Source organism: Silurus aristotelis (genome assembly GCF_946808225.1).
Source record: "Silurus aristotelis genome assembly, chromosome: 26".
Classification (NCBI taxonomy): domain Eukaryota; kingdom Metazoa; phylum Chordata; class Actinopteri; order Siluriformes; family Siluridae; genus Silurus; species Silurus aristotelis.
The window spans coordinates 14,573,435-14,596,552 of record NC_139599.1 but is presented as its reverse complement, the minus strand read 5'-3'; the positions used below and the strand labels follow the sequence as shown (position 1 = coordinate 14,596,552).

At 39.9% G+C, this 23,118-nt stretch overlaps 1 protein-coding gene across 5 annotated transcripts; it reads left to right on the top strand.

Moving 5' to 3' along the window:
- On the top strand, positions 1-20,161 carry gtf2ird1 (GTF2I repeat domain containing 1). Of its 5 annotated transcripts, none has more exons than XM_083530540.1 (28): positions 1-396; positions 6,689-6,818; positions 6,999-7,140; positions 7,293-7,475; positions 7,621-7,804; positions 9,044-9,342; positions 9,427-9,522; positions 10,942-11,025; positions 11,961-12,144; positions 13,312-13,337; positions 13,473-13,596; positions 13,849-13,892; positions 13,993-14,073; positions 14,199-14,231; positions 14,920-15,006; positions 16,019-16,072; positions 16,158-16,223; positions 16,408-16,591; positions 16,766-16,830; positions 17,258-17,326; positions 17,410-17,677; positions 17,844-17,872; positions 17,956-18,003; positions 18,100-18,177; positions 18,256-18,448; positions 18,539-18,576; positions 18,871-18,986; positions 19,536-20,161. In XM_083530540.1, the coding sequence occupies exons 2-28, from the start codon at positions 6,693-6,695 to the stop codon at positions 19,602-19,604; spliced, it is 2,970 nt and encodes a 989-aa protein (XP_083386666.1). In that variant the 5' UTR covers positions 1-396; positions 6,689-6,692; the 3' UTR covers positions 19,605-20,161. The 5 variants fall into 5 exon arrangements, with proteins under 5 accessions (XP_083386666.1, XP_083386667.1, XP_083386665.1 ...); XM_083530541.1 differs by having other exon boundaries at positions 16,161-16,223; positions 18,097-18,177; positions 19,536-19,736; XM_083530539.1 differs by having other exon boundaries at positions 18,097-18,177; positions 19,536-19,736.
- The last annotated feature ends 2,957 nt before the right edge of the window (positions 20,162-23,118 follow it).

Sequence of the window (23,118 nt, the reverse complement as noted above, 5' to 3'; positions counted from 1 at the left end):
ACACACACACACACACACACACACACACACACACACAGATGGCTCTTTAATCCTGTATGTAAATCACAGCCAATGGATGCGGGTGTTGAGCTGGGCTGGGATTAGCGAAGGCGAATGAGTTTCAATTTTACTGGATTACAGAACAAAGAACAGGGGGGAAAGGGGACACTGTCCCTGCGTTAAAGACGCGAAAAAAGGGGACAAGGAAAAAAAAACCCAAGGAAAATCTCGCCGTAATCTCACCGAAACCGAAGAGGAAACCATGCTCCAGATTATGCGGTTGGGTGAAGTCCGTGTGCCGTTGCTTTAGACTGGAATTCCGCCCTGCACTATTGGATTAAATACCGGGAATAATAACAACAAAAAAAGATAACAACCCAGTCTGGGATTGAGAAGGTAAATACAAACCCTAATACCATCTCTTTTTTTGTTTTCGGTTTGCAGTTTTTCTTTACTTATAACCAGGTAATAAAGGAAACCTTTACCCGGACACGTGACTTTTTATGGCTGAAATTACAGATTATAATTCTCCGGGGGGGGGGGGGGGGGTGTGGAGGAGGACACGGCTAGCAAGACACAACTGTTAGCAAACACTAGCTAGCAAAGCTAACCTTTAAAAAAAATATTTTTAATATAATAATATGTTCTAAAAGCGATTCTGGAGTCTTTAATGGAGTATATTTCAGTTTGTACTTGATTTCAGGGTTGTATCTGTTTTTTTCCTCCGGTCGTGAAACACAACACGGATTTTTTTTTTGTTCCGCCGTTAGCAACTTGCTGTAACTGAACACTTTCTATTGTCGCTGTATGGAGAACATAAATTATAATATTAAAAACTACAGATATCATAGCGTCTTTTCTTAATGTTTGCTTCTCACAGGGAGTGTAATAGACAATAAAAACGAGCCGTGAACTGAGAAGGTCATGTTTGCAATGTCAAATGCACATTATTACAGCTGGCTGAAGAGGATTTCTGTATCAATAGACTGATTATAGTCAATTCTACACAGAGCTTAATGAAATAACAAAAAATTTGATATAAAACACCTTTTTTTTAACAACGTTTACAAACTTATACATGTTTAGATACTGTATATTAAAAAAAAAGGACAGGATGTATAAGGTGTAAAACATTAGTATGTTGACTGGAGTCAATTAAACACAAAGCTGCATGTGACAATTATATAAAAGAAATTAAATGTAATAAAATATAAAGACATCTTTTTAAACACCTTATGCAGACTTATGCATATGTTTCGCTTCTTTAAAATAAATTGAAGTCTGATAGAAGTCAATTCTACATAGAGGTGCATGTAAAATAAATCATGAAATAAAATAAAGACACCAAAATTGGTTCAATAGAGTTTGTGTAAATTATACAGCACTAAAAAACACAAACATTTATACATATGTTTAGCTGTAAACACTCCAAAATAAGAATAAAGTTTTGTGTGTTTCATGTGAACATTCAAAGTGAATTTAACCTGTCAGTTTAATATCTTTTGGCCCGAACCCTATTTGGACAGGATTAGTTTTAGGTTAGTAATATTCCTTTAGCTTTTCTGTATTTTATTTTCTTTTTTTTTCAATGTGAATGTCTTTTTTTTTTTCTCAAGTAGAAACAATCTTAAAGTAATGCTCAAGGATGAATCTGGCACGATTGCTTGAATAAAACAGGTCACAATGTATTTCAAATGCACAGTGACTATCGACCAGAGTGATGTACAGAGCATCAAAGATAGATAGAGACAAACGGATAAAAAAAAATTAATAGAGACTTTATTGTAAAGCTAAAACAAATAAATATTATGGCTTAAAATCTTCAGAATTCGGTGAGAACTCGATATGGAATGCAAATCTTTCCAGAGACTAAATCCAGCAACTGAGCATGTTGATGCTCTGTCACCCTTTGTTTTTAAGATAACTGTAAGCTAATCGAGGACTTTGTCTCTCTGGGAAAATGTCGACTGGAAATAAGATTGGAAATAAATAGGCAGGTGCCAGACCATGTAGGCTCTTATACACAAATTAAAAACTCAAATATTCTAGTTCCAGTCATGAACCTAGCACCAGATAGCACGCATTACAATAATCAAGACTTGAAGGTATAAAAGCACGTAGCACAGTCGCCAAATAACTAAAATCAAAAAGCATATCATAAGCAAGATTCTTGCCTGGGATTTTTCAAGATTTCACAGATGGGCCGTTTTTCAGGTGAAGTCCAGTGGGGGAAACCTTGCTAACACTAATGCCAGTCTGCAAGAAGAGCTTAAATGATAATGTGTGACTTGACTGAAGTAAAAAAACTTTCTTTGGTGTAAAGACCTGACACTCCAGGACAATCATCTGGACATCTATATTTACCAAAAAAACCACCCTCCGAGTTTATACTAGCACACTCGTCCTAACACATTATCATTTCCACAGTAACGACTGCTCCAAATGCCAGCAGTGGCGTACAAACTTACCAAGAAGACGTGTTATCAGTTCACAATGTAAAGACGTTTGTACGCCGACGTTTTTCCGCGTTTATTTAAGGCGTTGCTTGCGTTTTTTTTTTGTAGTAGTCATTAGGTTTCTCCGCCTTGAGAAAGTCTTCAGGACAGAGGATGTTGAACGTTGTGTTTTCTGCATTTGGCATGTCGAAGTCTTTGATGGTTTTTGATTGGATGTAACACATTAAATAAAATGCAAAACCACACAGGAATCGGAGAGTGAACGATTGGAAGATAGCTTTGTTCAACAAATAAGACAAAGAACTTGCGTAAGACAGGAAAGACAGGAGAGAAGACGTTAGCCGACTGCCCCCCCAACAGTCTAACATAGAGGTGGAAGCTTAATGGTTTGGTGGTTTATTATTTTTTTTTGAGAGGGAAAAGTTGGAGATTTATTCCAGGTGAAAGGAATAATGAACCAACAAGGCTATCATTCCATACTTCAACACCACGCAATTCCTCCTGCACTGCTGCTAATTAGAACCGAATACGTGGTACCGACCTTGTTGGTGTGCTTTAGAGAGCACCGCACCTAAATCCTATTAAAATGCTCCGAGATGAAGCGGATAGCAAGGTCAGGAAGAAATCTCCAGCTAGTGAAGAACACCTTTGATAAGTTACAAGTTTTACAAGAGGCACGACAAAGTATTTCAGCAGAATTTACGGAAAAAACATACCTTCCGGATGCCAAAAACGAGAAAATCTGTTATGTGTAAATTTTTCTATATTCGTTTTGTCAAAGTTAATCTGCACATTAAATCTAATTAGTTCCATAAAAGGAACACGCCCCCTTTTTCCAAACTTTTGACTTTTGCCACTGTATACTGTATATCAGCTGTGACTTAATTTTCACATCACATGCCAAAACAACATCGCTTGTATTGTCAGGAATTTCTTTCACTTTAAATTCACTGTGATTTTTTTTAGATTTTTTGTTTGTGTACTCGGAAGTTAAAGCATGTCGAATCCACTATTGTTCCGATGTTGTTAGAGAAACTCGATTTTCCAAGAAATATCACGTGCTAAAGAAATGTAGCCTGTTTGGGTATTGTGAACATTTTTTGCCAGGTAGCTGCAACTTTTTAAGTGTAATCTGTCGTCCATTTGTTAGTATGGTACTTATTGTTTACTTTGTCGTTCTGTGAATGATATAAACGTGTAATATATGACACAACCCTTTTTTTCTTCAAACAGACTTTCGAATATGAGCTTTTTTTCTTACCAAACTTTTGCGTTTGGGCTGTTTCTTGGATGAATCTTTGAACTGATGAACTCAGATAATGCATTATGGTGGTCTGACAATTCAGTGAGTTGAAACAATTAAAGCAACTTGAAACTTGCTTTACATAAAACCAGTCTAAATAATAATAATAATAATAATAATAATAATTTTTATATTTTTGTGTTTTCTGTATTTGTCCTACATTGTCTTGCTGTGTATTTGCACCAGGTTGTACTTCATCAGAATCAGAATCAGAATCAGGTTTATTGGCCAAGTGTGTTGACACACAAGGAATTTGGTTCCAGCTGTTAGTGACTCTCAAAAGTACAGACATAAATAAAACCTATACATGACAAAACAGACAAGACAAGACAAAAACAGACTATACAAGACAAGACAGACAATGTGAGACAGTATAGACAGTGTGGGAATTAAATAGGGATAAAGATCAGTAATGTACATAAAGTGTGAGAGTGCATGGTAGTGCAAATGACAGTATTGTGTGTCAGGTATGAGGACACTTACTTTAGTCCTTTAGCTCTGTGTTTTGTAGCTTTATGTTATTTTATGTAGCACCAGGGTTGTGGAGGAACGTTTTCACCGTGTACCGTGTCAGGTATATATATGGTTGAAGTGACAATAAAAGCTTCTTGACTTGACTTGAAATGGAAGTCCGTAAAAGCTCTTCACCATTAAATAAACTGCTATCTGTGTATTCTTTTAGCCACAATATCCATTGTGTAGGTTTAAAAAGAAACGTGTGCGCTTGTTCATTTTTTGGATGTATATACATATCCAGGCTAGTTTCCGAGAGACACGTATTGGACAGTATTTGTCTCTAGAGGACGCTTGTCACATAAATCTGATTCCTGACCCACCATTAAGTAAAAGTAGGTGAGGGAAATGTCTCCGGATTAAAGTCCTGAGATGATTAGCAGATGTTTTCAGGTGGGAAAAAAAATCAGCTGATCTGATTATCTTTTTTATTTGCCGCACACCTCAGAGATCCACAGTGCACAAGTAAATCTCTCTCGAACAGCACACATGGGGCGTTTATTCAACAAGTCAGATTTCCAGATTTCTGCCAGGGCTTGGATAGGCGTAGCCGGACAGAGAGACTCCAAGCGAAACAGAAGTCATTAATCTGACCGCTTAAGCATGTCAGTCTGGTTTGCTCTCTCGCTTTCTCTTTCTCTCTCTCAGTCTCTCTCTCTCTCTCTTTCTCTCTCTCTCTCTCTCACACACTCCCCGTCTAGGTTTGGGATCGTTCCTAAAAAGCCTCTCCCTTTTTTTTTCGGTGCTTTAATGGTCTCGTCTGGTGTAGTCGACACTCCCCCCCCCCCCAAAACAGCCCAAAATGTTTAGTTTCTGTGTAAAGCAAATTTTGTCACAGGATTTAAAAACGTAGCCTAAAGGCATTGACGGTCGTTTAACACCTCTAGGTTACACACGCCGGCTCCACGCTGACCTTGCGTGTAAACGGTAGTAAAACAAACCGCACCCTTTCGAGCGATTCGCCACTCTACCGGACGCGTCCGTCCGTCTGCTCGCTTCAGACGAGTAACAGTTCCTCAGCTTTGCCGGCTCTCTCTTCTCTCGGTGCGCTTTTTTGGCTTCACCTCGAGGCCAGGATAATGGCTCCCAGTGTCTGCAGAGATTAAAAAGGCCCGGGCCGCATTGTTCACATGCCTCGAGATTAGTTTCCAAGGAGACGGATTGCCGTGAGAATGTAGAGTCCGGAATTAGGATTGTGATCTTGTTTTCTTTCCCCGGACAATTCAACCGTAGTTCTTTTTGGCAGTTTTTTTTTTTCCCTTCGGGTTGTGATTGCACCGATAAGACGGTCCTGTTTGGAGCTTGGTCTGCAGCAGCATTGTCAGCTCTCTCTCTGTATTGTATCTTAATCATAAATAGGATTCTAGTGAAAATTCTAAGCAAACGCTTCTGTTTATGCATGAAAAAATTCCCCCCCCTTGAGCTGAGCTGAAGTTCTATTGCTATATTATTATTTTATAAACTAGAACTATGTAGACGAAAGTTTGTGCGCTTTTTGTTTGCTGTTGTAATGACCTTTACTCTGCTGGGAAGATGTTCCACTAGTACATCTTAAAGTGTTCTTGTAGAGATTTGTGCCCATTCAGAGGCTTAGAAAGTCAGGCACTGATGGAGGTGAGGTTGAGGAGGCCTGAGGTGCGATCAGAGTTCACATTCATTTCAAAGGTGATCAGTAGTGTTGAGGTCAGACCTCTACAGCCGGAGATCTTCCACTCCAATCCATGTGAACAATATCTTCACGAAGCCGGCTTTGCGCACATTGTCCTCCTGTCATCCTAATGTAACCCTATGATTAATATCCGATATGATGATTGTTATAGCCGAAAATGGCTGTTCTGGAAAATGCCTCTAAAACACCACGGATTAGCATTTGGGTTTTAGTTCAGGTCTCTCACCAGGTGGCGCGTGTTTTTCTTTTCTTTTTCTTTTTTTTCCCCCTGAGATCGATTTAGCAGCGAAGGGCATTAAGGCAATAATCTGAGCCAGTTTTAATTGGTTGACAAAGGCTTATCGTAATTAGCTACTTTTGCACGTGTAACGGATTTGGGTGCATTAGCGCAGACGAGGGGTATTACTATCACTTATTAAAGCTTCTTAAAGGTTTTTATATCCTCAACTGCGTTCCCTCAGACACGAAAAGCAGCTTTTAGGAGACGAGCACCTTCCCAAACTCCCTTCCCAAATGTGGAACAGAATCAGATCACTGGCACTCGATAAACAAAGGCGGTGCTTTTCGCGTCCGTACAGTCGGCATCGCACGGCGTCAGCGCCGAACGCGTGGTAGTTACGTATGACTTGTTCCTAACATTAGATTCTTACAATGATCACAATCTTGGGAGTTGGCCGCATACAAACAAAAGCGTTCAGTTTTGTTCTTGCCAATGCGATTTCTAACTTTGATATCTGACCCTTTCAGAGTCATGGCACAGCTGCGGAAGCTGGGCTGTGACGGGATGAGGCTGAACCCTCGTGCCGAGCTCCGCGGGCCACAGACGTCTGCCAGACATGAAATCCTGACCAGCTTAGTGTCGGCGCTGGACTCTGTGGTACGACTCGCTTCCCGCTTCAGCAATCTGGAACCGCTAATGAGCATTTTTACGCGAACCGGCCGCTTTCGGAAAATTTTTAACAATCGCAGTACATAATCTTGCCAGCGGTGAAGTGATAGCTTTTTTTTTTTTTTCTAAATACCGACTTTCTATGTCCTCTCCCCATATTCCCTGCAGTGCACCGCAATGTCTAAACTGAACGCCGAGGTGGCCTGCGTCACCGTACACGAGGATAGCGTGATCGCTGTCGGGACGGAAAAGGGGAGAATTTTCCTCAATTCCAGGAAGGAAATCCAGACAGACTTTCACAAATTCTGCAGTGAGTCTTTCCTAACCCTGTGTTTGTGGAACGGTTAGAGCGTAACGCTAACCTCTCTGGATTTCTTTAAAACTTTATTGCTTTAGCCAAGGGAAGGTCCTGCAGAGCATGGAATTAAAAGTTGTTTTATTTATTTATTTTTCATTCCACAGGGGTGTCCTGTCTACAAGCACTAAATTCAATCAGCTCCCACACCAAAGTTCCAGATACAGAAAGCAGCCGGACTGGTAAAGACGGTTTACCGTCTGCAAAACAGCAGCGCAACTTAACAGACGCTCACTCCAATATCTTTGTCTTAAGGAAGATGGTGGAAGAAGTCTTCAGCGTGCTTTATAGTAAGAACGCTAAGCCTGTGTTACCAAGTCCTTTCATTTTGAAAGCCAGTGTTTTCAGCATTACCTGTGCTGTGAAGCATGGTGGTGGTAGCATGAAGTTTCATGGCCTCTTGGTTACTTTTAAAACCTGATTAATGTGTTTCAGGTGAGGCTGTAGGGAAGAGCAGCCTGGTCCCCGTGCCTTATGAGTGGATTCAGAAGGAGCCCAGTGCTGTGATCATTCATGGCCTCCCAGAAGGCGTGACCCTCAGGAGACCGGCCGAATACGACACCAAGACCTTAATGAAAATCCTGGAGCAGAGCAACCGCATTCGCTTCATCGTCAAACGGTCAGAGACGAGAATATTTTTGTAACGATCCATGACGTATACAAGCGAATCAGTTTGGAAGTATTGGCCTTCTATTACTAGTCCATGCTGTTATTATGCTTTAGAAATTCTTCTGAGATTTCACAACTGTCTGCTCACAGTCCTGACCTGTAGAACATCTTTTATACTAAGATATTGGGGGAAATTATTATTTTTTTATCTCTTAGTCTGAAGAAATTCTAATGTTTATATAAGTTACCCATATGGACTTATTTGCCCTTAAATGCTAGCAGTAAATGAAAGATAAAAATTGACCAGTTAGCAATATATTACCTAACACCAACTTATTAATATTTATTGCTAGAAAGTTGTGGTTGTCCTTTTTTTTTATTTATTAAAAAAAATATTTTTTAAACAATTGTTCAATTAAATTAAAATATGGAAATATAAAGGGGCCTTATAAATGTTTTCCTGACTATGAGTGAATTACTATTAATATTAGCCATTTTGGTTTGAAGTAAAAAAAAAAAAAAATCATTTGCATATTTCCTATTTTCAATTTCAACTAATATATAAATATACATTAAGAAAAGTATGTACGAAATAATAATGTACGGTAAAGAGGGTAAATCATCTCAGACATGCTAGCCTGGCTAACAGTGAATAAAGGCTAACAAGGATTAGTTAGCCACACCTCACTTAATACCAACTTTATAACATTTATTGCAATATTAAATAAATATAAATAGCAAGGTACAGCAGTATTAGCAAATTTTTTTTTCGAAGTACTTTATTTTTATTTGTATAAAGGGATAATTCTCCTCAGAAGGTGCTTTTGCAGGCTGTTAGCATACCTGACAGTGAACGAAGGCTACAAGCCAGCTAGTTAGCATGTTAGTTAGCTTTGTTATAGCTGCGTGAATAATTCTGTACTCTATAAAACTTTGAGGTCAAATGGTAATGCAGAATTAATATAGAATAATATCCATGTTGAAAGGTCTAGCATTATTACCAGTTAATAAAGCACAAAGGCACTAAGTCTGCGTTATATAAAGCTTTGTGCACTTATAGCTTCAAGAATACGTGTTTGTGAGGTAAAAATGTTGAATGCTAGCTCAACTAATTAACCCTACAAGCTCCAGTTAGCAATATGTTGCTTAACCGTCATTTTTATAACATTTATGCTAATATAAACAATAATAACACTACTATTTTTCAAAGCGTTGATGGAACGAGATCAAATTTGTTTTCCGTACACAGAATGCCAGACGAAGCCCCGCGCGACGCTAAATCCTGTCCGGAAAACAACCACCACCCCCCCCCTGCTGCTAAGAGTGCCAGCAACCACACGCCTGTGAAAACCCCCACACAGGAAGTGCCTGCTAGCAGCTCCATGCTCTCCAGCTTCCTGTATGGTATGTCCGTGCCTTCCCAATCGCACCCGGACGCTAAGGGTGATGCGAAGCCCTCCGTGATGCACGGTCTAGTGAAGGAACGACTGGCACCGTGGGCACCGAGCGACGAGAAGGCGGTCGCCCCCAAAGAGGCCCCTGACAACGGTGGGCGATTTCCCCTCACGCCCAGATAATGCATTCTGGTTTTAGTTTGATCGTGGATTAATTTTCCCTGTGTGTGTGCTTCAGGTGAGCGGTTAGCACTCGCAGGAGACGTGGCACAGAGCCCTCCAAGCATCCACATCTCCAAACGCCTACTCTTCTCTATAGTGCATGAGAAATCAGGTATACATTCATTGTTGATTTTTTTTATCGTATTTTACTTTTTTTATAAATAACCGTGTATCAATTTTCACAATTAACACGTCGTCTTCAGCAGTATCAAAGAGCTCTTTTAGTCCAGGGTCCTTGACTAAATGTCCCCTTCCACGGTGTGATTCAGGCCTCAATTAATCTCCACCCAAAGAGAATGATGCAGCAGAATTTTGGACCGTCAGCCCCTCCAGCTGCCTTATCCTCTTAATCTGTGAGCTCTGCTCAAGCAGCTTATGAAGCTTCACTTTTCCTGCTAATGCCACCATCAATGCTTTATCATCGAGTCTTCACTTTCATGTTTTGAGATTTTTTTTTTCCATCTCTCCCCATACATTAGAAGTGCACAGGATTGGGTCTCGGAAATCTTCTCACAAGACCAATTCAAATGCAGCACCCAGCTAGTTAACTAGCACCAGAACTTCCAAGCTATGTGAAAAAAATGTCAGTGTTATTCAGAGTGGAGATTTCTTTTAAATAGGATTTGGCCCAATAAATCCACGTCTAGTGGCGGACGACTGATTAAGAAAAGAGAGAAGGAGCTTTAGCCAGGACTCCGTGGCTTTTCAACTTCGACTTTCTGCTCCTTTCCAAATGAGCAACAGGAAGCCGCTCGGACGCTGCCAAGAGTCAGGACTCGTGTTCATTGTCTCCAGCGACTGATGCAAAACAACTCCAGTGAACAAAACAAAGCGCCGGTTCTTCACAACACATTGTAGTAAAGGGTTGTTTGAAGCAGTTTCAGTACAATGGGATTTAGAGCTGCGATGATGTCAAAGTATGTTGCAAGTGAAATAACAGTATAATACTTACAGAAAAACGCACTTGATTGAGTTTCCCCTTTAAGTTTTACACTGTATGGACGAAAGTTTGTGGACACCTAACCATAAGAATGGTACATCCCATTAAACACTTTGAGTCCCTATTTGCTGTAGTAATATCCTCCTCTATTCTGGGAAGATGTTTCACTAGACTTTGAAGTGTGCTTGTGGTGCTTGTGTACTACTGTAGGTGAGGTGAGGAGGCCTGGGGTGCAGTCCGTGTTCCAATTCATGCTAAATGTGTTCCCAGTATGGATAAGGTCAGAGCTCTATGGTAGGCCACTCATGATCTTGCAGTCCAACCCATGTAAAGCATATATTCATGGAGCTGGCTTTGTGTAGAGAAACATTGTAATGCTGGAACAGGTTCAGGTTTTGTAGATCAACCAAGTCTTGTGCCTCCAACAGGGGAAGAACCACATATGGCTGGAAAAGTTAGGTGTTCCCAAACCTTTATTCATACACTGTACTATCTCAAACACAACGCTTTGTATTTTTAAATATTACGCCCAATGAACCGATGTGGCTCTTTATATCTCTGTTTTTGACCATGGCGTCTTGTCTTGCACAGAAAAATGGGACGCGTTTATCAGAGAGACGGAGGACATCAACACGCTGCGGGAATGCGTGCAGATCCTGTTTAACAGCCGTTATGGTGAGCCAGTGGCCATTATCTATACACAAACACACACACACACACACACACACCATATCAGAGCCACTTTTTTTCCCATCTAGCAACACTATTTTAATTGTGCTCTTTTCTGTTTTGTCTGCTTTTAGTTTAAAACAAGTCTGTTATTGGTCTTATGCGGTAACTGCTGTGTAAATATAATAAGAAATACGATTTGTAGTGCGTTGTTTTGCGCACGTGCGAAATCGCAGCCACTTCCTGGCTAACGTTGGAGATGTGGATTCTTTAGCGTTTTATGTACAGCTTCAAGAATTTCTTTTAAAAGGAGGAAATCCTGACAATTTCACACATAAATGAAGGATGGAAGAAATTCAGGCATTTGTTTAAGTCTGCTGAAATAAGTCGAACTGTTAAGTAGAACATATCTTTAGAAAATTAAAGAAAAAGTAAGTGCACCTCCTCACATTTCAGCAGCCATTTTAGTAGATCTTTTCAAGGGACAATACTATAGAAACTGTCCTCTAAAAAGAACTCGACTTACAGCCATTATTGTCAAAATAGCTGGCAACAAAAGTGAGTACATACAATATAAAAAAAGTGCATTGACTTCATTTAATTCACGACCTATAAACGATCACATATCCTTTTATATATTATTTAAGCAAGCCGACATTTTCTTTCAGAATGTTTTAAAAATGTAAACTGTGAATGTTCACAAACGTTACTAATAATTAAAAAGGACAATTTCACGTTCTGTAACGAAATTCAACCGGATCGTGAAATCTGTCTCCCGCTACACCCCACTTACGTATAGAGATAGAACAATGCCAGCAAATGTCTTGTCGAATCGGATCATTTCTCTCTATTTGCAATACCTATTTTCGTTGCCACATTTGCAAATTTATAGTGGTACCTTATAACTAACTCAGACTGATTACATGTGTTTGAACTACCAGCTGAAGCGTTGGGTTTGGATCACATGGTCCCAGTGCCGTACCGGAAGATCGCCTGCGATCCGGAAGCGGTCGAGATCATCGGAATACCGGACAACATTCCCTTTAAGAGGCCGTGCACCTACGGCGTTCCAAAATTAAAACGCATTTTGGAAGAGAGACACGGCGTACGGTTTGTCGTGAGAAGGTGAGTAAAACAGACAGAAGTCGTGACCAGGTTTTTTAACGAATGAGCAGCAATGTGGAAAAAAAAAACTTCAGTTGTGGAGGTTAAATAAATGTGCGGAACAAAGTCAAATCTGAGGAAAAATATAATTTGATGTTATTTAAGGAAAGCAGGCATTTTATTTAAAATTGTTAAAAAAAAAAAAGTCGATGTTCACAATTGTAAAAAAAGAAGAAGAAGAAGAAAAAAAAAAAAACACGACAAGCAATTTTAGATTTTGCCCTCTTCCCCCAACTGAAGGAAAAAAAAAAACCACGACAAGCAATTTTAGATTTTGCCCTCTTCCCCCAACTGAAGAAAAAAAAAAAACCACGACAAGCAATTTTAGATTTTGCCCTCTTCCCCCAAACTGTACAGAAATTGAACCGAACCGTGACTTAACTGTGAATCTTGTGTTTTGTTACACCCCTAATGTAAACCATATCTCCAGCTTTGTGGACTTTGTGGACAGGAGCATTGTCCTGCTGGAACAGGTTTGGGTCTCATAGTTCAAGTGAACCGATACAATTGTTTGCCTTCAACTCGGCGAAGAACCACATAAGTCTGTCCATAGACAGTGTATTATCCCTAACTTTAATAACATTGCATTAAAAAAATATTATTCCCGGTTCAAATGAATGGAAAATCAAATGCTCCTACATCTAAAGACGTTTTAGACAATTGTGTGCCTACAGCGTTTGTGGTACCAGTCTGGGAAAGAACCACATACGGCTGAAAAAAATCAGGTGTTCCAATACGTCCGTAAGGAATAACTTGGATGTCACTGTAAACAAACGCAAATAACTGGCTCCCTGAAACAGATGTGCAGGAGACGCACGGCTCAGCGATTCGCTTCAGTTCGTTTACCGTTTCATTTCAGCTCTGAATGCATTCCCTTTATTGGAGAATTTTCTCATTTATCTCGTGAATAAAGCGTCCAGCCTCCAGGTGCCATCTGGCAGGCTGCCGTTTGCCGGGTGCAGTAACCACTGCCCTCCACGTGCCAGCGTGCGCCCGCCGATTTGGCTTTAAGGAGGATGTCTCCTGCTGAGTCGGCAGCCTCGCGCATCCAAATAAAGCGACTCAATATGGCGACCCGCTTTTTTCTCCCCCGTGTTTGTTCACGCGCTTGTTTCATTTCTCTTTCAGGATGTTCGATGAGCGGATTTTCACCGGTGAGTCACAGATTTACTAAATCAGAGCCTTGCGTTTGCTTCGACAGGGTCATGATACGCAACTTTAAATTTGATTTAACACTGTTTAGTTTAGAAAGTTAAACTTTCCATCTTGTTAATTTTTTTTTTTATCAGCCGCAGGAAAATTAGCTAAAGAGGAAAGCAGGGGGGATGGCTCCTCCCCCGAAGACGGCTTCCCAGACGGGCTTAGGGTGCCGAGCTCCGGCCTCGAGCTGCTCACCAACACGCACAGCAGCAGGTACACGTCAGCGCCCTGCCGGCGTCCAGACTGGCAGCTCGGCTAATTAGTTTTAAACACGCGAGCCGACGCGTTCAGCCAAAGCACACAACGCTAATTGTTGTTGAACTTCAGGCGAGCGCTATGCTGTTTAATTAGACTACTGCAAAGCCCTTTAGCAAAGCTTTTAAATATTTTCCTGCCAGTCAGGGTTAACTGTGCTTACTTACTAAATTGCACTCGCTCGTCCCTTTTGCTTTTTTCTTCTCTCAGATCCACCAGCTCCTGCGTCAGTCCCTTGGCAGACTGCGAAGCAGGTGAGCCCCCGTCACTCTACACTCGGCTTATTGTCTGTCGCTTTTTTCCTCTTTGTATGTATTATTTTCACATCACGAACAGAAAACGTGTTTCCTTCAGGGCCTTCGGGAGACTGCGTTTCTTTAAAAAAGGTCAAAACCGAGCCGCCAGATGGAGATATCATTCAGGTCACTGTACCAGGTAGGAGTTTCCTTTCCTCCTCCTGGAACGTGAAACGTCATTTCCAGCGATCCTTTAAACTGTATTCAGGTCCTAGTTTGTACAATGGCTTACTTTAGGTCTTTGTCTTTTCATTTGCATTTCAGTCACCAGCACAGAAACAGTGGCAGAAATATCAAGTAAGGATGTTACGACGTTAGACAGGAAGTCACTTTATGAAAAGCTGCAGTTTTTGTTCCAGTGCAAATATAAAGGTTCTGATGAACCAACCTACATACACTATACGAACAAGGTATTGGGACACCTAATTTTTCCAAGCAACTGGGATGATTTTTAACGCTGACTCAGAATTCTGCCTTTACTAACATATTTGTGGCTGAATGAACACAAATCTCTTGGAAAAAATCCAGTGGAACATCTTCCCAGAAGAGTGGCGGAAGAGTAAATGGAGACTAAATGTGGAATAAGATGTTCAAACAAGCACATACCAATCTTACAACCGGGTGTCCCCAAACATCTGTCCGTATAGTGTATAAGGAATGATGGTTGCCACGTACGTGTTTTTGAAATCTCCAATATAAATAGCAACACCTACGGAAGTCCCGCCCCCTTTTTTATGATAATTTTATGGCTGGTGAATGAGTCAGTAATAATCCTATCGATTTAAACTCAAAAGAGCAGGCTTTGGGTCAAGAACAAGGCCAGAGCCACTGCTACTGAAGTTAACTGTTAGCTTTTCACCAGTCTGAAAGAACTGATTCCCGATAGCACGATGCTTAATAACGTTTAGACAAAAATGCATCACGAGACACGGAGGTGGATACAGAACTGCGGAACGTCACGGTTTATTAAACCCTTTCTCTCTAGAGAACACAGCAGCCTCGGAGGAGCCGAGCGAGCCTCAGGTTGAACTTCTGACCCCTGATCTTCGGCGCCCCCTGGAGCCTCTTGCAGGTAACTGAAATCCTCGCCTTCCTCCCATCAGGAGCTCGGACGCAGCACGCGTAGGCTTTGGAAGAAATCTCTCCCTCAGGCACAGATTTCAGTGAACAAAGCCAGGAAACCCGGTGATGACCCTGCTAGATAATGACCCTGTCTTTTCCCGGTCCTAATGTAGTTTCCTGTTCCGTTCCCTAGTCCATGTTCGTTTGTGCTGGTGTCAGATGTCACGTAAAAAAGTCTTGAGTCTCGAAGCTCCTTTTGTTAGAAAAACCAATGTGAGATGACCTTCAATTACATTTGCATTTGGCAGACGTTCTTATAGAGAGAATTCTCTTTGCATTGCAATTCTCTTTGTATTTATTTGCATACTGAAAGCTGATTGGTTGTTAGAAATTAGGATGCAATAACACTGAGCTTTTTACCCAAATTGTCTGGTGTTTAATTTTGTTGTTGTTGAGAAACCAGGTATCAGCTACACCTGATTAGAATCTCCTAAATAGATTTCCTTTCTTTCTCCTTGTATTGTTGTTTCATCAAACATAGAGAACATTAGAGCTTTCCCTTAGTCTCCCAACCCTGGACTTCAGTGTTAGTGTTCCAGTGCGAGCTAATATCACTGTTCAGCTCCACCACGAGGCAGCCACGAGTCGTCTTTGTCAAAGACCGCAATAAATTCCATGATATCTGTAAAGCACTCGATGAAAGCGAATGGGAAATTCAGAAGCCGTGGCCGCACAACTGGAGTTGAATTGTCCGTATTAACTCATTTAGATTTTTTTTTTCTTTTCTTATTTTGTTGAATGAATAAAATCAAATTGAATCTGTTATTTTAAAGTCTGCATTACACAAATGGTCATTGGAGTAAGCGAAAGGTGAGTGGTGCTTTAAATGCAACGTCTCAGACTATTACATTATATATATTATATCTCCCAATACCCACTTTTATCTCACCTCATACGCAAAGACTTCACGGCGCATTCGGGTAACGCAAGTTTTTTTTTTTTTTTTTTTTTTTGCCGTGCAGTGGAAGAGTTGGCGCAGAAGTCCGCGCCGCAAGGGCTCAAGAGAGTTGTCGAAGGTAAGCCGCCTTTTTATCGGACGCTCTCGCGTACACTTTTACACGTGCCGCCGTCCGATCGTTTGATTGCTGTCCGTTTTTCTAGAAGACATCGGAGAGATGATTCTGCAGCTGCGGAAGCAAGTCGAGAGTTTCTTCAGCATCAAATACGGTGAGGGGTCCATCATGTTCAGTGGGTCTGTAATAAATTGATTTAAATTTTGTCAGAAAAATTGATATGGTGAGGGTTTTTTTTTAACGAGGTGTGAAACAGTGCATCTCAGTGGTCGATTATTTTCCTATAAATGCACTCCAGCTGTACATTTTGTTAAATTATTATTATTATTTATCTCCAGCGGAGGCTCTTGGACTGCCTGAGCCAGTGAAGGTGCCCTACTCAAAGTTCCAGATGTATCCCGAGGACCTGTACCTCACAGGACTTCCAGAAGGGATCACATTTCGGAGACCCAATTGCTTCGGAGCAGCCAAATTACGAAAGATTCTCAGTGCCAGCAACCAGATCCAGTTTGTAATCAAAAGGTGTGTCTGAAAGAAAACTATATTACATATTAATAGTCATTCCAAACTATTGAACTGGAACTGAATATTGATTTGAACTCTGTTCCGCACGTAAAAAGGACTGCATTCAGCCCTGTACTGAATATGTGTACTGTTACACTTCTAGTATTAAAACTTTCTTTTTCTCAATTCAAGGCCAGATTTGCTGACTGAACCCCAACTCAAGCAGGAGCCTCCATCTCAGTCGCCCTGTGGTCCAGGTAAACATTTTCAGAAATACTCTATTCCTCTTTATTCAGACTCACAAACATACAGTGCATCCGGAAACACGGCGCTTCACAGCGCTTCATTTACATTTACATTTACATTTGCAGCATTTAGCAGACGTCCTTGTCCTAGCAATAAATAAATCTACACTGGTACACCAGATTACAAACTTAATATAAATATAACTCTTGAATTCTACAAAGCAAACTTGGAAAGTGCTCATTTAAGTGTTTCAGGAAGAGGTAAGTCTTCAACCGTCGCTTGAAGACAGCCATGGACATCATTCCAGCACCTCGGTGCTTCACTTTTTCCACATTTTGCACATTTTCCAGCATTTTGTGTGACAATCTTATTCCAAAATGGATTCAATTCATTATTTCCGGATTCACTGTATAGCCGAGACGTTTCTTCTCATTCCAGGCGAATGCGAGCCCAAAGACAACCTCGCAGAAGACCCTGGACCTGCTTCCAAGAGACCTGGATTCCTAGGTACTCCTACGACCGAAGGTTTTCTACCCTCCAAACACAATTTATGAGAAGACTCATTGCTGTCTCTTTGTGTCCGTTCACAGACAGCTTAGAGGCCAAACTGTCTCGCATCGACTTGGCCAACACGCTGAGGGAGCAGGTCCAGGATCTGTTCAACAGGAAGTACGGTGAGGCACTGGGCATCAAGTATCCCGTGCAAGTGCCTTACAAGAGGATCAAGAGCAACCCCGGATCGGTGATCATCGAGGGCTTGCCGCCGGGAATCCCCTTCCGGAAACCTTGCACGTTCGGTTCGCAGAACCTAGAGAGGATACTGGCGGTGGCTGATAAGATCTCCTTCACCATTATGAGGTGAGAACGTACAAGCAATAGCGAAGAGTAGAATGTCATCATTTAAGCAACAGAATGAGTTACACGCTCCTTAGGAGCTTAAACAAGGTGCACCCTGGGTGATTTTGGAAAAGGTTAAAATCTGTAGTCTTTAATCGCCGGTTGTGTTTTTGTTTTGTCTGTACAGGCCTTTCCAAGGACTTATCCCCAAACCAGGTGGGCGTTCTCAAATCTAGCGCTTGTGTTTGTGTAAAATGTTTTCACCGCTGAACCTGAATTTCTTTACTTTTCTTTATTAGCACCCAGAAGAATCACCTTATTAAAGAAAGCGTACTCCTCGATAAGCGGTGAGAGCCTCGTCCTGTTCTCGCGGTAGCCGTATTTCCATGTAGTGTCGCTCGCGGAAAAGATTCTGATTTGTGATGTCTGTTGTCATGCAGCAGAAGAGGAAGACATCAATCGCATGGGTGAAAAAGTCATATTGAGGGAACAAGTCAAAGAGCTGTTCAATAAGAAATACGGTCAGAACTCGTTAACGGTTACATCGTTCACGCTTAGAGTACAACGCAGGTTTCTGACTCTGAGATCCCTGCGTTTAGGAGAAGCTCTGGGTCTGGATCGGCCCGTCGTGGTCCCGTACAAGCTGATCCGAGCCAGTCCCGACTCTCTGGAGGTGTCCGGTCTTCCAGAAGACGTCCCCTTCAGAAACCCCAACACGTACGACATCGTCCGGTTGGAGAAGATCCTCCAGGCTCGCGACGACATAACGATCAACATCAAAACACCGCTGCAGTGCGTATAGATCGTCTTTATTTCGGTTTTGCGTCAGTCCAGTGCGGTGGATGTTTCATATTGTGTAATGGAATGTGTTTTTGTGTTCAGGCCTTTCGTACAGCTTTGTCCACAGACTTCCAGTTCAGGTACGTTCCCTTCCTAAGGGGCTGCTCATTCATACTATTCATTTTTAGAAGTCAAATGCAAAGAATGGATCAAACCATTCTGGATCAAACCACTGTATCACTGTACATCGTTATGGACAATTTGCATTAGTTTTCAGTATTTAGTGTTAAAAACATTAGTCTTAAATACATTTAGGCTGCTCGTTTACCGACATTCCATCCTTTCCAAAGCAAAAGGGTGTATAAGAGTCTATAGATTATATATGTACAGTAAGATATAGATTATGTATGTACATTTCCACTCATCGCTTGCAGAAGGAAACGAAGTGGCGGTCAACCGACGCAAACGGAAACGAGTGCCGGATAACAGTTTAAACGCGCCGCCTTCGGGAGTCGACCCTGCCAATTCGACCAATCAGATTCCAGTCATGGTACGTGCAAATTTTTTTTTTTATCCCTCGAAAGATTATTACTATGTTTAATATTTCCAAAAATGCCATGTAAACCCACAGGGCTGTGGATCGGTACTGGGCGGTGGAAAATTTTTTTTTGCTACCCGGTCACAAAGAAAGAAAAAATATGTTTGATGTTGTGGTCAGCGGCGTTTTTAATTTTAATTTAAAAAAGGACCACTTCTGCCTGTGCGGATTTCCCGCACTTAGATTTAGTCGCTGGTTTTGTACCATGCATCGTTAAAATAAGCTCCGAATTATGGTGAGTTGAGTTACGTTTTATTATATATGTTATAATTATGCTAAAAATTCAATCGTATAAAATGTATAGTATTAACATGATTTGCATGTTATTGTGTTTAGTTATTGTGTTTATCCTGTTAGAAAAATCGTCTCGTGTAAAAGCGGTCTATGGTGCAAAAAAGGTTGGGGATCGATGATATATGTAATGTATAGTGTCTCTCTCTCTCTCTCTCTCTCTCTCTCTCTCTCTCTCTCTCTCTCTCTCTCTCTCTCTCTCTTTATTAGCAATGGCCCATGTACATGGTGGACTATAGTGGCGTGAACGTCCAAGTTCCAGGGAAGGTGAAATACTAGCCCTCTGAAGAAAGGCCGCTCGGTTTGAACTCAGCTGGAGCACAGCAGGAAGCTCCGATCGCCCCATATACCCGAACTCGCTCACGGAAGCTGGAAATCGTGAACTCCTTAAGCCTGACGATGGAAACAGAACCCGAAAAGACGCTCGTCCTGCTGTTTCCAAGCAGCATTGTTATTATTATTGTTTGCGCAAAATCGCACCGATCGTCACTTCCCGATTAGTCCCGTGCGCCGTTTCTCATCCCAAAGGAGCGTTTTCATGTTGTAACGAGTCGTGAGAGCAATCGTTATCAAACACAGGTGCTGCTGGGTAACGATTGGGATGGAGAACCCAAACTGGTGCTGAACACGTGTGTAACTCCACACTACAAAACTGTAGTATCTGGCTTTGACTCGTAGCTAAATGTTGTATTATTTATTTATTTATTTATAACAATAATAAGGAGAAAAGAAATGCGGTAAAAAGGAATTCGAATACGCAGGGAATGTGCGCTGTTCAGTACAAAAAGTGCTGAATTTTCATGACTGACGACACTAAAACTGGTTAGTTACTGTATGTACACACAGAGAGCTTTTTTTATTTTGTATTATATATTTTTTCTTTTTTTTTTCCTCCACTTTCTTCCCTGATTCTGTTCAGTTGGACTACTCTAACATGATAGCACTAACATATTTCAATGAAAGGCGTTTTTTTTTTTATTATTATTATTATTATTATTATTATTATTATTATTATTATTATTATTATTATTATAGCCTTGTAAGTTACCCCTGTTCTCATGGATCATGCAGGATGATCCTTCACAGAGGAACAAAAACACACACACACACACACATCATGAATGTATTGTATGTAAAGGAAAGACTGGTTATAATGTTATTCATTATGGGACTCTCTCTGGAATCACCAGTATTTATATGCTGTACTTTAATGCCATTTAGGCCTTTTAAATAAAAATGTGTTGCCTTGCGTCCATTGCATTCGAGCAAGATGGTGCGGGTTTATCTAAAAAAAAAAATAAAAACAGCACACGGTCGTAATAAAACTGCGATCTACGGGGTCCAATCGTCTTTTTTACCGCTCTGTGGCGATGAAAGCCGATTGGCCATTGTTGCTAATTTATTTAAATCTTCATAAGAAATACTACAATTGACCATAAAGTTACAGTCCACCATATGCCACCATATCTCTTAGCTTCAAATGTGTAATTCTGTCCGTTCTGAGACTCGTGACATGTTTTGAACATCTGTGAAATAAATCCAAGGATTGCAGTAGAGGTAGGTTTTATAAATTATTCAAATAAATCCAAAATATTCGTGGATGGCGTAAATTACTCATTCGTTTGCAATTAAACAAGAAATCGGATTAATTGAAAGCATAATAAATGGAACTTTATATTTACATAAAAAAAAAAAAAAATCAATTACTCATGCTCGTTTCTCTTTACCATCACAAAGCTGCCTACAGCGCTATCTGGTGGCGAATAATGTGACTACACACCATTACTGGATACTGGCGTTTGATGTTAAGGATATCAAAGAACACAAAAATAGCATTTGTTTTTGATTGTTTGTTTAATTATTTGAATTCAGAACATATAAGTTACATATGAAATAAAATATTTCCTTGAATACACTTTTTAAAATTAAAAAATTCATTATATTTTGCTAGTAGCCAGTTATTATTCATTAGATTGATTTTTTCAGCAGGAGTAACAGTAATATACTATACTAATTATAATTCTATGAAGAAGAAAAACGAGAACACAAAATATAGTAGCTAATTAGTATATTTATGAATAGGTTTGTATCATAACTCATAGTTAATTCTTAGTTTTATTGATTGTTTTGAAATAACAGCAATATTATTGTTGTTGTTAGTAGTAGTAGTAGAATAGTATTAGTACAAACAACAGTAATACGTTTATTATTGGTAGTAGTAACCGAACAACAATAACTGTTTCTATATACTTCTATAATAAGAAGTAGGAAAAAAAACAATTACGTTTTAAGAAAAAAAATAAATAGTACAACGGTAGTTGAATGTATACCATATATATTAACTAGGAGGTACAATAATTCATTAATGTTTATTGATATTTGTTTTATTTAGGTTTTGTAATAATTATAGTATCATAGTATTATTAATAGTAATAAAACAACAATCAACAAATATTTGTAAAGAATTGTAAGCACAGTAATGAATGAATAACTAATTGATAATGACTAGAGTTAACTAGTTATTATTATTACTATTATTATTATTATTATTATTATTGGTAGCAGTGTTACTACAAAGAATAAGAAAAGGAAAAAATATAGTACAATGACACTGTCTACTTCTACTAATAATCATATTACTACTACTAATTATAATAACATTATTAATAATAATATTACTACTAATAATATTAACATTACTGCTATTAATAATAATAATCATAATAATAATAATAATAATAATAATAATTATAAAAACATTAATATCACTACCAATAATAACATTACTGCTATTAATAATAATACTAATAATAATACTAATAATAATTATTATATTACTACTACTACTTCTAATCATAATAACATTAATATTACTACTAGGAAAAGAGTGCAGGCAGGGTGGAGTGGGTGGAGAAGAGTGATGGCAGGAGTGATTTGTGATAGAAGAGTTTCTGTAAGAACTGTGGTGAGACCTGAGATGATGTTTGGTTTAGAGACAGTGGCATTGAGTAAAAGACAGGAGGTGGAGCTGGAGGTAGCAGAGCTGAAGATGTTGAGGTTTTCGTTGGGAGTGACGACGATGGACAGAATTAGAAATTAGTTTTTTAGAGGGACAGCGCATGTAGGACGTTTTAGAGACAAGGTGAGGGAGGTGAGATTGAGATGAGTTTGGACATGTGCAGAGGAGGGACATGGGGTATATCAGTAGGAGAATGCTGAGGATGGAGCCACCAGGAAGGAGGAAAAGAGGAAGACCAAGGTGGAGGTTTATGGATGTGGTGAAGGAAGACATGCAGGTAGTTGATTTAAAAGAGGCAGATTTAGAGGACAGGGTGGTATGAAGACGGATGATCCGCTGTGGCGCCCCCTAATGGGAGAAGCCGAAAGTGGAATATTACTACTACTACTACTAATAACTAACATTCATATTACTACAGAATAGAAACTCCAGACTCGAAATCATCACAACACCCGTGGCCTTATTTACACGTTTTTTTAATAGTCAGAGGTTTTTGGGCTCATGATAATTGTAATAGATATCAATCTATTAATAGATCAGTGCGTTAAGAGTCGGGTAATGGTGGGAGATGAACTGCTGTGGCGCCCCCTAATGGGAGAAGACGAAAAAGAATGAAAATACTATTGCTAAAAAAAAAATAATAATAATAATAAAAAAAAAAAATAATAATAATCGACATTAGTTGAATATATTTTCAATAAAAATAATAATCAGAGAGGGATTTATAGGTGAGCAGGTTTTCTCCTTAGGGGGCGGGGCTTGTTGGTTTGTTGC

What these genes read in the sequence shown, in the direction of transcription:
- gtf2ird1 (XM_083530539.1), top strand. Translation starts at nt 6,693, where the DNA reads ATGGCACAGCTGCGGAAGCTGGGCTGTGACGGGATGAGGCTGAACCCT. An exon ending in TCAGTCGCCCTGTGGTCCAG is followed by an intron (nt 16,831 to 17,257) that starts GTAAACATTTTC and finishes TTCTCATTCCAG; the next exon opens with GCGAATGCGAGCCCAAAGAC. An exon ending in CAAGAGACCTGGATTCCTAG is followed by an intron (nt 17,327 to 17,409) that starts GTACTCCTACGA and finishes GTCCGTTCACAG; the next exon opens with ACAGCTTAGAGGCCAAACTG.